Source organism: Cetorhinus maximus, chromosome 5 (assembly GCF_964194155.1).
Source record: "Cetorhinus maximus chromosome 5, sCetMax3.hap1.1, whole genome shotgun sequence".
Taxonomy (NCBI): domain Eukaryota; kingdom Metazoa; phylum Chordata; class Chondrichthyes; order Lamniformes; family Cetorhinidae; genus Cetorhinus; species Cetorhinus maximus.
This window is the reverse complement of record NC_135883.1, coordinates 70000063-70015817: the sequence shown is the minus strand read 5'-3', so window position 1 is coordinate 70015817 and position 15755 is coordinate 70000063. Positions and strand designations below refer to the sequence as shown.

The 15755-nt window shown below is 44.3% G+C and overlaps 1 protein-coding gene across 2 annotated transcripts in view; it reads left to right on the top strand.

The window, feature by feature from the left end:
* gpr137ba (G protein-coupled receptor 137Ba) overlaps positions 1-15755 on the top strand; it is a 55958-nt gene that overhangs the window by 39378 nt on the left and 825 nt on the right. For both annotated transcript variants that reach the window (XM_078541983.1, XM_078541984.1), the window contains exons 5-6: positions 8459-8587; positions 10745-10869. In XM_078541983.1, the coding sequence (XP_078398109.1) occupies positions 8459-8587; positions 10745-10869 (254 nt within the window). The remainder of the gene's footprint in view (positions 1-8458; positions 8588-10744; positions 10870-15755) is intronic.

Here is a 15755-nt window from a genome sequence, read left to right as displayed (position 1 = left end):
TGTGAGAGTGAGATTGTGTGTGTGTGAGTGAGATTGTGTGTGTGAGTGAGAGTGAGATTGTGTGTGTGAGTGAGAGTGAGATTGTGTGTGTGTGAGTGAGATTGTGTGAGTGAGATTGTGTGTGTGTGTGTGTGAGAGATTGTGTGTGTGTGTGAGTGAGATTGTGTGTGTGTGTGAGTGAGATTGTGTGTGTGTGAGTGAGATTGTGTGTGTGTGTGTGAGAGTGAGATTGTGTGTGTGAGATTGTGTGTGTGTGTGCATGAGTGAGATTGTGTGTGCGTGAGTGAGATCGTGTGCGCGTGAGTGTGATCGTGTGTGTGTGAGTGAGATTGTGTGTGCGTGAGTGAGATTGTGTGTGCGTGAGTGAGATTGTGTGTGTGTGCGTGAGTGAGATTGTGTGTGTTTGTGTGCGTGCATGAGTGAGATTTTGTGTGTGTGTGTGTGTGTGTGCGTGAGATTGTGAGTGTGTGTGTGCGTGAGTGAGATTGTGTGTGTGTGCATGAGTGAGATTGTGTGTGTGTGCGAGTGAGATTGTGTGTGTGTGCGAGTGAGATTGTGTGTGTGTGATTGTGTGTGTGAGAGATTGTGTGTGTGTGTGAGATTGTGTGTGTGTGTGAGATTGTGTGTGTGTGTGTGTGAGATTGTGTGTGTGTGTGTGATTGTGTGTGTGTGTGAGATTGTGTGTGTGTGTGTGTGTGAGATTGTGTGTGTGTGTGTGTGTGAGATTGTGTGTGTGAGATTGTGTGTGTGTGTGTGAGATTGTGTGTGTGTGTGAGATTGTGTGTGTGTGTGAGATTGTGTGTGTGTGTGTGAGATTGTGTGTGTGTGTGTGAGATTGTGTGTGTGAGTAAGATTGTGTGTGTGAGATTGTGTGTGTGTGCATGAGTGAGTAAGATTGTGTGTGTAAGATTGTGTGTGTGTGTGTGAGATTGCGTGTGTGTGAGATTGCGTGTGTGTGAGATTGCGTGTGTGAGATTGCGTGTGTGAGTGAGATTGTGTGTGCGTGTGTGAGAGTGAGATTGTGTGTGTGTGAGTGAGAGTGTGTGTGTGTGTGACAGTGTGTGTGAGTGAGATTGTGTGTGTATGTATGAGTGTGTGTGTGTATGAGAGTGTGTGTGTGTGTGTGTATGTGAGATTGTGTGTGTGTGTGTATGTGAGATTGTGTGTGTGTGTATGTGAGATTGTGTGTGTATGTATGTGAGTGTGTGTGTATGTGAGTATGTGAGTGTGTGTGAGAGAAATAGTGAGTGTGTATTTACGTGTGAGTGTGTGTGTGTGAGAGTGTGTGTGTGTGAGAGTGTGTGTGTGTGTGTGTGTGTGAGAGAGAGTGGGGGTGGGTGTGTGTGTGTGTGTGTTTGGCTCAGTCCCAGTCTCAGGGGTCTCACTTACCCCGACACACCAACACATACTCTCGCCACTCACACAGCAGGTAAGGGTGAGTGTGTGAGTACCCCGAGACTGGGAGTGAGCCAGACGCACATACCGACCCTCTCACTCGCTAATGGCCATCTTCATTAATTACTCTTTTTAAATATCAATTTATTGCTTTGACATTGCTTTATTTTTGGTCAGCAAGTTGATTCTTTTCATGTTTAATGTTGTACCAAACCTTATCTTTCTGAAATTTGCTCATTGGGCCCCTGAGTGAGAAAAAAAATAGAAATGTAGCCACCCCCATGTGAAGAGGTTGGACAAGCCTGCCAATTACTTTAAATTTGCGTTGTTACTGACCCTTCTGCCAGTGTAGCAGTTTTGCCATATTTTCTCTATTAAATAAAACCCCTCAATTTCAAACACCTCTAAGTCTTCTCTGAACCACCTGTGCACTCTGAAGAACAATCTCTAGACTCTCACAAAACTGAAGTACCTCATTCCTGGTACAACATACGAATTAGAGCAGGAGTAGGCCATTCAGCCCCTCAAGCCGGCTTTGCCATTTAATAAGATCATGGCTGATCTGATGGTAACCTGAAATCTGCATCCCACCTACCGCCAATAACCTATCACCCCATTGCTTACCAAGAATCTATCTATCTCTGTCTCAAAAATATTCAAAGACTCTGCTTCCACCACCTTTTCAGGAAGAGAGTTCCAAAGACTCATGACCCTCAGAGAAAAAATTTCTCCTCATCTCTGTTTTAAATGGGTGACCCCTTATTTTTAAACAGTGACCCTCTAGTTCTAGTTTCTCCCACAAGGGGAAACATCCTCTCCACATCCACCCTGTTAAGGCCCCTCAGGATCTTATATGTTTCAATCAAGTCATCTCTTACTCTTCTAAACTCCAGCGGAAACAAGCCTAGCCTGTCCAACCTTTCCTAAAAAGGCAACCCGCCCATTCAGGTATCAGTCTGGTAAACCTTATCTGAACTGCTTCCAATGCATTTACATCCTATCTTAAATAAGGTGACCAATACTCTACACAGCGCTCCAGATGTGGTCTCACTAGTGCTTTGTATAACTGAAGCATAACCTCTCTACTTTTGTATTTAATTCCCCTCACAATAAGTGATAACATTCTATTAGTTTTCCTAATTACCTGCTGTACTTGCATAGTAGCCTTTTGTGATTCATGCACTAAGACGCCCAGATCCCTCTGCACCTCAGAGCTCTGTAATCTCTCACCATTTAGGTAATCTGCTTCTCTTTTTTTCTTCCTGCCAAAATGGAGAATTTCACATTTTCCCACATTATACCCCATTTGCTTGATCTTAACCTATCTATATGTTTGTGTAGCCTCCTTATGTCCTCTTCACAACTTACTTTCCTACCCATCTTTGTGTCATCAGCAAATTTGCCAACCATCCCATCCATCCCTTTATCCAAGTAATTTATATAAATTGTGAACAGTTGAGATCCCAGCACTGATCCCTGTGGCACACAAAAAGCAGAACAAGTCCAACTCAGCCAATTACTGCCACATCAGTCTACTCTTGGTCATTGGTAAAGTAATGGAAGGGGTCATCAACAGTGCTATGAAGCGGCACTTGCTTAGCAAAAACCTGCTCACTGATACCCAGCTTGGGTTCCACCAGGGCCACTCAGCTCCTGACTTCATCACGGCCTTGGTTCAAACATGGACAAAGGAGCTGAACTCCCGAGGCAAGGTGAGAGTGACTGCCTTTGACGTCAAGGCAGCATTTGACCGAGTGTAGCATCAAGGAGCCCTAGCAAAACTGGAGTCAATGGGAATCAGGGGGGAAACTCTCTGCTGGTTGGAGCCATTCCTAGCACAAAGGAAGGTGGCTGTGGTTGTTGGAGGTCAATCATCTCAGCTTCAGTACATCACTGCAGGAGCTCCTCAGGGTAGTGTCCTAGGCCCAACCATCTTCAGCTGCTTCATAAGGTCAGAAGTGGGGACGCTACCTTTGCCCATCTGATTTTTCCACCCTATATGTAGGTTAAAATCTCCCATGATTATCGGGTTATGACAAGCTCCCATTATTTCTTCCTTTATGCTCCATCCTACCATGTGGTTATTATTAGGGGGCCTGTACACAACTCCCACAAGTGACTTCTTGCATTTACCATTTCTCATCTCTACCCAAACTGTTGCCACATCCTGTCTTTCTCAGCTTAGGTCATCCCTCTCTATTGTGCTAATACCATCATTAACGAACAAAGCTACCCCTCCACCTTTTCCTCACTTCCTGTCCTTCCTAAAGGTCCTGTGCCCTTTAATATTCAGGTCCCAATCCTCCTGCAGCCATGTCCCTGTAATGGCTATCAAATCGTACTTACATGTTTCTATGTGCACTCTCAGTTCATTTGTTTTGTCTTGAATGCTTCATGAATTCAGATACAGAGCCTTTAGTTTCATCCTTTTATTCTTTTTAGAACCTCTAGTCTCAATGATTGATTTAATATTAGATTTGCATTTTCAATCACTTCCTGTTGCAGTCTATTTTTCATTTCCCATAATAATACCTTTCTTTTTTGCCTTGTCTCTGCTCTTTGATTTACTACATCTTCCCAAATTTGTACACTTGCCCCCATTACTTAGTTTAAAACCCTCTCTACTTCCCTAGTTAAGCGGCTCTCAAGAACACCGGTCCCAGCGCAGTTCAGCTGTAGACCGTCCCAACGGTACAGATCCCACTTTCCACAATACTGGTGCCACTGCCCCATGAACCGGAACCCACTTCTCCCACATCAGTCTTTGAGCCACACGCTCATCTCCCTCATCTGATTTGCCCTATGCCAATTTGCATGTGGTTCAGGTTTTTAAAAAATTCGTTCATGGGATGTAGGCTTCGCTGGCTGGGCCAGCATTTATTGCCCATCCCTAGTTGCCCTTGAGAAGATGGTGGTGAGCTGCCTTCTTGAACTGCTGCAGTCCATGTGGTGTAGGTACATCCACAGTGCTGTTAGGAAGGGAGTTCCAGGATTTTGACCCAACGACAGTGAAGGAACGGTGATATATTTCCAAGTCAGGATGGTGAGTGACTTGGAGGGGAACTTCCAGGTGGTGGTGTTCCCATCTATCTGCTGCCCTTGTCCTTCTAGATGGTAGCAGTCGTGGGTTAGGAAGGTGTTGTCTAAGGAGCCTTGGTGAGTTCCTGCAATGCATCTTGTAGATGGTACACACTGCTGCTACTGTGCGCCTGTGGTGGAGGGAGTGAATGATTGTGGATGGGGTGCCAATCAAGTGGGCTGCTTAGTCCTGAATGGTGTCGAGCTTCTTGAATGTTGTGGGAACAATCCAGAGATTATGACCTTTGAGGTTCTGCTTCTTAATTTGGTGCCTTGCTCCTCATACTGACTATGCAGAACCTCCTTCTTTGTCCTGCCTGTGTCGTTGGTACCAACATGGACCACAAGAACTGGATCATCCCCCTCCCACTGCAAGCTCCTCTCCAGCCTGAGCAGATGTCCCGAACCCTGGCACCGGGCAGGCAACACAGCCATATGGGCTCACACTCTTTGCTGCAGAGAACAGTGTCAATCCCCCTCACTCTACTGTCCCATACTACCACTACATTCCTTGTAACTCCCCCCACTTGAATGGCTTCCTGTAACACGGTGCCATGGCCAGTTAGCCCATGCACTCTGCAGTCCCCACTCTCATCCAAACAAGTTGAAAAAAACCTCAAACCTGTTGGACAATTGCAAGGGCCGAGGCTCCTGCACCCATGTCCTCTGGGTCCCTTTACCTGCCTCACTTGCAGTTACACCCTCCTGTCTCTGATCACTGACCAGATCAGAAGGTCCTATCCTAAAGGGTGTGACCGCCTCCTGGAATAAAGTCCAGGTAACATTCCCCCTCCCTGATATACCATCGTGTCTGCAGCTCAGCCTCCAGCTCAATAACTTGGAGCCAAAGTTCCTGCAGCCGCAAACACTTACTGCAGATGTGTTTGCCCTGGATCACATCAGTATCCAGAAGCTCTCACATCCTGCAATGGCAGCACATCAGCTGCCCTGCCATCTCCAATATGTGTTAATTAATTAATTAATAATTGCTAATTAATCAATTATAATTAATAAAGCCTCTACCTTCCAATAGGTTTTGGCACTACCAGTAAACCTTACAATATTGATAAAACAATACAGTTCTTACAATACTGATAAAATTAATAATACCAGTTATTGATTTACCTACTCCTTCTGCTGCACCAAACTGGAAATAAAATACTGGAGGCTGAAAAAGAGTACAAGAAAAAAGCACCTCCTCCCCATCCTTCACCGAACTCCCCACTCAGCACACTTTACTCCCTGCGGTAAACCTTACCTAAAGCACCCCTTTCCCCCTATGCACCGAATTCCCACTTTGAACCAAATTCCCAATCATACTCACTTGGTCTCTCTCACTCAGGCTGAAAACTCTCCTCACTGACCCTGCTTCTGAAAGTGTCATGCTTAGACTTGGACATAATATTCCTGCTGAAGCCTAACAAGTGACTTGCAAAGGATTAGCTTAACCTCCATGTTTTTTAACTCAATGCCTCTGTTTACAAAGCTCAGAATATCATATACTTTTATTAACAACTTGCCTGCCACCTTCAAATAATTGTGTATGTGAACCCCAGGTTTCTCTGTTCCTGAACATTTCCCCCACCACCCCAACCCCTTTAAAATTCAAGAGTAGTTGGACCTACTGTACTTGTTGTATGATTCCAACCAGTCAGTCACCAACTGATCATGGAAACTGAGCTGACTCTTTCATGTATTCATTGCAAAACATGTGGATGGATTGATTTTGGTTTTCAGACTGTTTTCTTCTGGTTAGGCTGATCACTGCTTGGCACAAATGAAATTCCCCCATCCCCAATTTTCAACTGACATTTTCTGGTGAGAAATGAACAATTGAAAAATTTTCCCATCATGTTTCATCCAGTGCTTTCATTTTTATGAACTGTCAGGGGTAAACCCATAAAGCAATACAGTCAATCAATGCAGTCATTAAACAAACCATGGTTTAAGCAGTTCAGGTGATATCCTATTAGTAACAATGCAGGAAGAAAATGATGCAGCAAGTCCAGGGCCTGGGATCTACAGGAATAGCTTTAATTTCTTCTGTACATGAGTCATATGAACTTCTTGCGATAAGGCCCTAATAAATTTAAAATTATCCAGATGGTTATCCTTTATTTTGAATAGCAAAGTCTCAGTAAACATACATCCCTGCTTCTTAATGGGACAACCTCACCAATCAGCAATCCTGTCACAGAGAACAAACTGGTTTTTTTAATTCATTCACGGGATGTGGGCTTCGCTGGCCGGGCCAGCATTTATTGCCCATCCCTAGTTGCCCTTGGGAAGGTGGTGGTATGCTGCCTTCTTGAACTGCTGCAGCTCATGTGATGTAGGTACATCCACAGTGCCGTTAGGAAGAAAGTTCCAGGATTTTGACCCAGCGACAGTGAAGAAACAGTGATATATTTCCAAATCAGGATGGTAAGTGACTTGGAGGGAAACTCCCAGGTGGTGGCGTTCCCATCTATCTGTTGCCCTTGTCCTTCTAGATGGTAGTGGTCGTGGATTTGAAAGGTGCAAAGGAGCTTTGGTGAATTCCTGCCATGCATCTTGCAGATGGTGCACACTGCTGCTACTGTGCTTCGGTGGTGGAGGGAGTGAATGTTTGTGGATGTGGTGCCAATCAAGCAGATGCTTTGCCCTGGACGGTGTCCAGCTTCTTCACTGTTGTAGGAGCTGCACTCATCCAGGCAAGTGGGGAATATTCCATCACATTCCTGACTTGTGCCTTGTAGATGGTGGACAGGCTTTGGGGAGCCAGGAGGTGAGTTACTCATCGCAGGATTCCTAGCCTCTGACCTGCTCTTGTAGCCACAGTATTTATATGGCTAGTCCAGTTCAGTTTCTGGTCAATGGTACCCCTCAGAATGTTGATAGTAGGTGATTCAGTGATGGTAATGCCATTGAACATCAAGGGGCAATGGTTGGATTCTCTCTTGTTGGAGATGGTCATTGCCCAACACTTGTGTGGCGCGAATGTTACTTGCCACTTGTCAGCCCAAGCCTGGATATTATCCATGTCTTGCTGCATTTGGAAATGGACTGCTTCAGTATCTGAGGAGTCGCGAATGCTGCTGAACATTGTGCAATCATCAGTGAACATCCCCACTTCTGACCTTAAGATGGAAAGGTCATTGATGAAGCAGCTAAAGATGGTTGGGCCCAGGGCACTACCCTGAGGAACTCCTGCAGTGATGGCCCGGAGCTGAGATGACTGACCTCCAACAACCAGAACCACCTTCCTTTGTGCTAAGTATGACTCCAACTACCGGAGAGTTTTCCCCCTGATTCCCATTGACTCCAGTTTTACTAGGGCTTCTTGATGCCACACTTGGTCAAACGCTGCCTTAATGACAAGGGCAGTCACTCTCACCTTGCCTCAGTCATCATTGGACTTTTAATTCCAAATTTTAAAAAAAAATTCAAATTCCACTATCTGCTGTGGTAGGATTCGAATCCAGAGCATTACCCTGGGTCTCTGGATTACTAGTCCAGCAACAATATCACTACGCCATCGCCTCCCCTTGGACAGTTTAAAGAAACAATCCTGAGCAGCTTCTTTGCTTGCTGCCCTACATTGGCTTTTGGTTCACAAGTGCCTCAATTTTAAAATTCTCATCCTTGCATTCAACTCCCCTCACCCTGAACCTCCCTATCTCTGCAACCTCCTTCAGTCCTGCAATTGACCTAGAACTCCTCCAACTCTGGCCTCTTGCACATTCCTTACTTGCATCACTCCACGACTGCTTGTTGTGTTTACAGCTGTCTCAGTCCCAAGTTCTAAAATCCCCTCTTTAACTTCAATAAAATCCTCCTTGACCACTGTCTCTGGCAAGTCACCTTGGTTAAACTAAGTGTCTTTGGCTCAGTATCAAATTCTTGTCTGATTACACTCTTGTGAAGCACCTGAACACATTTAATTATTTTAAAGGAGCTATATAGGTCATTATTGAGGTGCTGACATATTAGTTGTCTCACACAGGCAGATCTACAGATCCAATTGGGTGATAAAGGATATCTAGTATTCGGAGTGATCCTATTCATCTGGGAACTGCTGCCAACGACTTTAGTTGTCTTCTTCTTTCGCGTAAGGAGACCCATCCGAAGTCTGGTAGGTTGGAACTTAGTCTTCAAGTCCTCAGCACCTCCTGAAGTGTGTTGGGAATTATTTTAGATTGCAGAATATCCAGTAACAAGACAACAAATCAGGTACTCGGGTGTGGAAGATAGATGTCATTCCTATACATCCAAGGAGGGTTCACACAGAGGGAATAATAGGGTGTCACAGAGACAGGAAGGGATGACAGTGTCACTCATTACACAGACAAAATAACTTGCATAATTTATTTTGCAGTACGTTCGCCCTTCTCGGTGGTCATTGGTTTCACCAATAGAACTATCAGTCATTTGATAGCACAGAACTTGGGCATTGTTGAAACAAAGAGATTTTTTGTTGAAGCTTTTTGTCTTGTACTCATCAAAACAATTTGCAAGAACATCAAATGGTTGAGTGAATTGTTACCACCAGTTTTGAGCAAGTTTTCCATATTCATGGTGAAGGACTCCTTCACATTTGCGAAGGCCATACAGGACTTGCATATCAACAGCAATGCTGTGTCTCTGTGCTCATTTGATATTGCTAGCCTATTCACCAATGTTCCACTTAAGGAAGCCATAGATATTTACACTGCAGCACTAGATCATGACGATTTAGACCCGCCACCATTGCGTGAATCAGTTTTCATCGAACTTATGAACTCGGCAACTTGCACAGCTGACTTCAGTTTTAACGATGCCCACATTTAAGTATGCCCACATAGATGGTGTTGCCATGGGATCTCCTCTCAGCCCAGCTTTTGCAAACATCTTTATTGGATTCCATGAGAAACATGTCTTTGGTGGAATGACACCTAACCTCCTACCTCTTGCATATTTCCGATATCTGGGCGATACGTTTGCTATATTTAAATCTGCAGTTGCATGTAATAATTTCCTACATGTTTTAATGGCTCCATCCTACGCTCAAATTCACCTCTGAAATGGAGCAGTCAAATGAACTCCCTTTCCCTGACATACTAGTTTAAAAATCTGCCGGGTGGTTCTCTCCCACTGTCTGCCTTCACTGGTCGATATACACGTTGGGATTCTTACAGTTCCACATGCTATATGAGTGGCTTTATTAGCAACCTCATTATTAGGGCCCAAGCCATTTGCTCACCATGCAAGCTTGATGCTGAAGTAGGGCACATCAAAGCCATCCTGTGCGATTATGGCTACCCTGATCAGTTCATTTCACACTATTGCAAACTCATCAATGGGCCCAAGACCAACATTTTCTGCCCTAAAAAAGTGCCCACTCTACCTCAGATTACCCTGGAAGGGCAAGGTATCTCAAAAAATTTGAGCAACAGGTGAAGTTAGCTATTTCATGCTGCTACTTTGCAGTGGCAACAAGAGTGGTAATCACCATTAACAGGATGCTGCCAAAAAGACATTCTGCCTATTGCACAAATGAGTAATGTGTTATACAAATTTTAGTGTCAGTGTGATGCTAGGTATATAGGCCATATGTCCCAAAGACTGGTGGATCAACTCAAACAGCACATACCTTCTGGTATTTGCAATGGGCAAGGTACAGACTGTACCCAGCCAGCCCATGCTTGCAAAATAGTGTCCAATGTTAGATGTGATTCTCCGATTGGACAACATTTGCTAAATAATCCTCAGTGTGCTAAAAATTATGCTGACAACTAATTTAAGATTATCGGTTGGATTCGCAGTGTGACATTTGCCTGTACTGGAAGCTACATATATTACTACATAGGGCCCTGTTCTTTGCAGACAGAAAGAACATATGTACACATTGCACCTGTTTCAGCTAAACAAAATAAAAGTGACAGCCGTTTGCTGGTTCGCTCCTCAGGGCAATGTCTTGACCAATCAGAAGCAAGCTGCCTGGTTGAAATCTCAAACAATGCTGGGCAGTTAACTGTCAGTCACCATCAACTGGTGCATTCTCCATAGCAACACCTCTGCCAATCAGAGTCCACTTGCCAACCAATCAGCACTCTCTTCTCATACAGTATAAATTGTTCCTTTTACATTTGGTATTCTTGCGAATTGTCCTGATGAGTGCAAGACGTAAAGCTTTATTCAATAAGACATTAGAACCATGTTTTGAAATGTGGAAAATAATAAATTGAACTAGGGCACTTGGTGTTTTATGGTACAGATGAGTTAGTTTAAACATGCTATTTTGCTATTGCAGACAGGAAACGGAATATCGTGCAGTCATGGATTCACTTCCAGGGCCTTTTTCTTCGATAATCCTCGACGATACGACAGTGATGATGACTTAGCCTGGAATGCCGCCTGTCACAGTGCGCTCAGCAGGTAATTAGCAGAAACTAATTTCTGGCTCCCCTGCAACTCAAGAGAATCATAGAATTGTGCAGTGCAGGAGGTGATTTGGCCCTTTGTTCTTTCAGAGACCTGGTGTAAGCACAATCAATTGGTCATTGGGCCTGAGTATCGCAGAAAAAAAGAGACATATCAAAGCTTTTCGTCTTGTACTCATTACATTTGGTATTCTTGCAAATGTCCTGATGAGGAGTGCAAGACGAAAAACGTTGACATCTTTTTCAGCACTATTCAATTAGTCTGACTCCACAGCATTTTAACCATATCCCTGTAGGTGTCTCTTTTTCAAAAACATGCCAGGTTGTCTTATCAATAGTGAAAAAGCAGGGAGTGGTCTTGAGTTGTTCATGCCGAGAGCTGGCATGAACACAATGGCCTCTTTTGTGCCATTCTACGATTGCCGCTTGGAAGTTATGATTGAATCTGCTTCCACCTCCTTTCAGGCAATGCATTTCAGATCACAACGCTCAACATTAAAAAAACTCCTCTGGCTCTTTCACCAATTATCTTAAATCTGTGTCTTCTAGTCAGCAACACTCTGCAATCAGAACCTGTTTTCTTATTTACACTATCAAAATCTTTAATAGCTTTGAACAACTCTTAAATCTCCTCTTAACGTTCTCTGCTCTAAGGAGAACTCCTCCAGCTTCACTAGTATTTCCACTTAACTGAACTCCCTCATCCTTAATACCATTCTAGTAAATCCCCTTCCTGAAGCCTGTTGCTCCGAATTGGATACCTACTCCAGTTGAGACCTAATAGATGAAAACCTCAACATTCCTTGAATTTTTCTTCTATGTTGCTCACCAATTTTTTTCCTATCCAATCTCTCCCAAAGACATTGATTCCTTATTGGGTGAGTGCATGTTTCACAGGTGTCTGGCACTCCCTGGCTCAAGTAGGGGCTCACTGTATGGAGATCAGCTTATAGGAATCCTAGGCAGCCAGTCCCCTCTGAATGAGAACAAACGTAGCACTGCTTAAAACAGCTGAGCATGGAGGAGCAAACCTGGCATCTTCCTAACTTGGCTGGGACAGTTCTTCACTGGATAAAATCACAAACCATTAAAGGAGCCTTAAGGGGGGCTCACATCATCTAGTGACTTTCTCACTAAATTCACTTTAGTTTGAAGAATATTATTGTTTTATATTGAGCAAGATCATAACAACCTAACATTTAGTTCAGCATTTTAAGCAACAATTTACTTTGTATGAAATTTTCAGTTTATGTCTTCCCCATAACTCAGTAAGTCTTACCCCAATGGCCCAGCAAATGGCTTGCCTCAGTGACTCAGCTGTTTCTGACCGTGTATCATAGACTTAATCTCAATCAAAAACGTCCTAAATTCAATTTTATTGCATGAGCACATCAGCTGGGGAAGATACTGCAGTTGGCCTTGAGTGCTCTGGGTTAGGAGAAAATTGCTCAGGCTTCCCATTCCTGACTGATTATACAGTGATACCCACTGAATGCAGATTGAACTGTGCTGCCCTCTAGTCAAAGCCTACTTGAAGTTACTTTGGGGGTGATGTATTAGTAACAGTAAAATAATGGTAATGTTACTGGAATAGTAATCCAGAGGTCCGAACCAATACTCCAGAGACATGAGTTCAAATCCCACAACAGCTATGGGTCCATAAATTCAATTCATTAAATCTGGAATAAAAAGCTAGTTTCAGTAATGATTGTGAAACCACCAGATTGTCGTATAAACCCACCTGGCTCACTGATGTCCTTCATGGAAAGAAATCTGTCATCCTCACCTGGTCTGGCCAACATGCGACTCCAGACCCACAGCAATGCAGTTGACTCTTGTCTGCCCTCTGAAATGGCCTAACAAGCCACTTGGTAATAAAACCAGACAGACCACCTGGCATCGAACTAGCCACTACCCAGTCCACATTGCACCATCCTCCTCACCATCATCTGTGGACTTGCACCAAAATTGGGAGAACTGTTCCACAGCCAAATCAAGAATCAGCCTTGCATAATCATATTCACCAAATCACACCTATACCCAGACTTCTCCATCATCAGCCCTGGGTCCCACCCATAAGACAGACTCACCAGAGGTGGTACAGTCAGGTGAAAGTGGCACTGGGAGTCCTCGACATTAACTCCAGACCCATTGAAATCTCATAGCATCAGGTTGACATTGGCAAGGAAACTTCCTGATTATCACCTCCCACCCTCCCTTAGCTGATGAATCAGAGCTCCTTCATATTGAACACCACTTCGGAGAAGGACTAAGGGCAGTAAAGGTACAGAATGTATTCTAGGTGGGGTGACTTCAAAATCCATCACCGAGTGGTTTGGTGGCACCACTGCTAATACAATTGTTCAAGGACTGAAGGGCATATCTACCAGGCTGAGCCTGTGGCAGATGATGAAAGAACCTACAAGAGGGGAAAATCAACTTGACCTCATTCTCGCCATCCAAATGTTGCAGATGCCCATGACAGCATTGGCAGAATTGACCATGGTACAGGCCTTGCGGAGATAAGCCCTGTCTTCACACTGAACATACGCTTCATTGTGTTATTTGGCATTATTATGGTGTTAAATGGGATAGATTCAGAACAGACTGAGCAGCTCAAAACTGTCCATCCATGATGTGCCATGGTCCAGCAGTAGCAGCAGAATTGTATTCAACCACAATCTGTAACCTCAAGGCCCAGCATAGCCCTCATTCTTCCATTACTATCAAGTTGGAGGACCAACCCTGATTCAACGAGGTGTGCGGGAGAGCATAATAGCAGTACCAAGCAAACCTAAAAACAAGATACCAATGGGGTGAAGCTTTCTATAGCGAGCTAAGTGATCCAACGACGAACAGATTAGATCAAAGCTCTGCAGTCCTGCTACATTCAGTTGGGGACCTTGGAAGGAGGCAGCTCCAAAAGTACCCTCATTCTCAATAATGGAGAAACCCAACATATCAGTACTAAAGGTGAGACCGAAGCATTTGCACCCATCTTCAGCCAAAAGTATCGAATGGATGACTCATCTCAGCTTCTTCTCAAGGCCCCCAACCAATCTGATGCATTCAATGTGATACCAAGAATTAGCTGAAGGTACAGGATACAGCAAAGCTTATGGGCCCCAAGAACATCCTGGCTTTAATACTTTGTGCTGCAGAATGAGCTGTATCCCTAGCCAAGCTGTTTCAGTACAGCTACACCACTGGCATCTACCTGATAAAGTGGAAAATTGCCCAGTTATGTCCAGTTAAAAAAAAAAGACAAATCTAACCTAGCTAATTACCCCAGTCTACTCTCAATCATCAGCAAAGTGATGGAAGGTGTTGTTGACAGTGCTATCAAGCAGCACTTACTCAGCAATATTACCTGCTCATCAATGCTCAGTTTGGGTTCTGCCAGGGTCATTCGGCTCCAGACCTCATTGCAGCCTTAGTCCAAACATGGACAAAATAACTGAACAAGAGGCGAGGTGAGAATTACTGTCCACAATGTCAAAGAGTGCATTTGACCGAGGACTGCATTAAGGAGCCCAAGCAAAATTGAAGTCAATGGGAATCAGCTTGAAAACTCTCCACTAGGAGTCATACCTTGCACAAGGGAAGATGGTTGTGGTTATTGCTGGCTGCAGGAATCCCTCAAGATAGTGTGCTCGGCCCAGTCATCTTCAGCTGCTTGACCTTCAACATAAGGTTAGAAGTGATGGTGTTCACTGATGATTACACATTGTTCAGTACCATTCCCAACTCTTCAGATACGGAAGGATTCCACATCAACACGTGGCAAGACCTGGACAATATCCAGGCTTAGGCTGGCAAGTGGCAAGTAACATTTATTGCTCAAGTGCTACGCAATGACCATCCCCAACAAGAGACAATCCAAGAATCTCCCCTTGACATTCAAAAGCATTGCCATTGTTGAATTCCCCATCATCAATCTGGCAGTCATCACCATTGACCAGAAACTGAACTGGACCAGCCATATGCAAGGCTTGTCTTTTGAGGAGATATTGAGCAGTTTGGGCCTATACTCGTTAGAGTTTAGAAGGATGAGAGGAAATCTAATTGAGGTATAAGATGCTAAAGGGGATAGACAAAGTAGACGTGGAGTGGATGTTTTCCTGTGTGGAACATTCTAGAATGAGGCGCCATAGTTTTAGGCTAAGGGGTGGTAGATTTAAATCAGAGATGAGGAGGAATTACTTTTCGCAAAGGGTCATGAATCTGTGGAATTCACCACCTCAGAGTGCAGTAGATGCCGGGACACTGAATAAATTTGAGGAGATAGACATTTTTAAATTAGTAATGGGTTGAAAGGTTATGGGGAGAGGGCGGGAAATTGGAGTTGAGGCCGAAATGAGATCAGCCATGATTGTATTGAATGGCAGGGCAGGCTCGAGGGGCTGAATTGCCTACTCCTGCTCCTAAATCTTATGTTCTTATATAAATACTGTCACTACAAGAGCGGGTTAGAGGCTGGGAATTCTGCGGCAGGTAACTCACCTCCTGACCCCACAAAGCCTGTTCAGGAGCGTGAAGGAATACTTTTCATTTGCCTGGACAGGCGCAACTCCAATAATACTCAAGAAGCTCGACACCATCCAGGGTAAAGCAACCTGCTTGATTAACACCCCATTCGTCACAAATATTCGCTCCCTCCACCACCGGTGCACAGTGGCAACAGTGTGTACCATCTACAAGATGCACTGCAGCAACATGCCACAGCTCCTTCCAACAGCAGTTTCCAAACCCATGATCTCTACCACCTAGTTGGACAAGGGCAGATGATGTATGGAAACATCACCATCTGCAAGGTCCCCTCCAGGTCACACAATATCATGACTTGGAACTTCATCACCACTCCTTCACTGCCACTGGCTC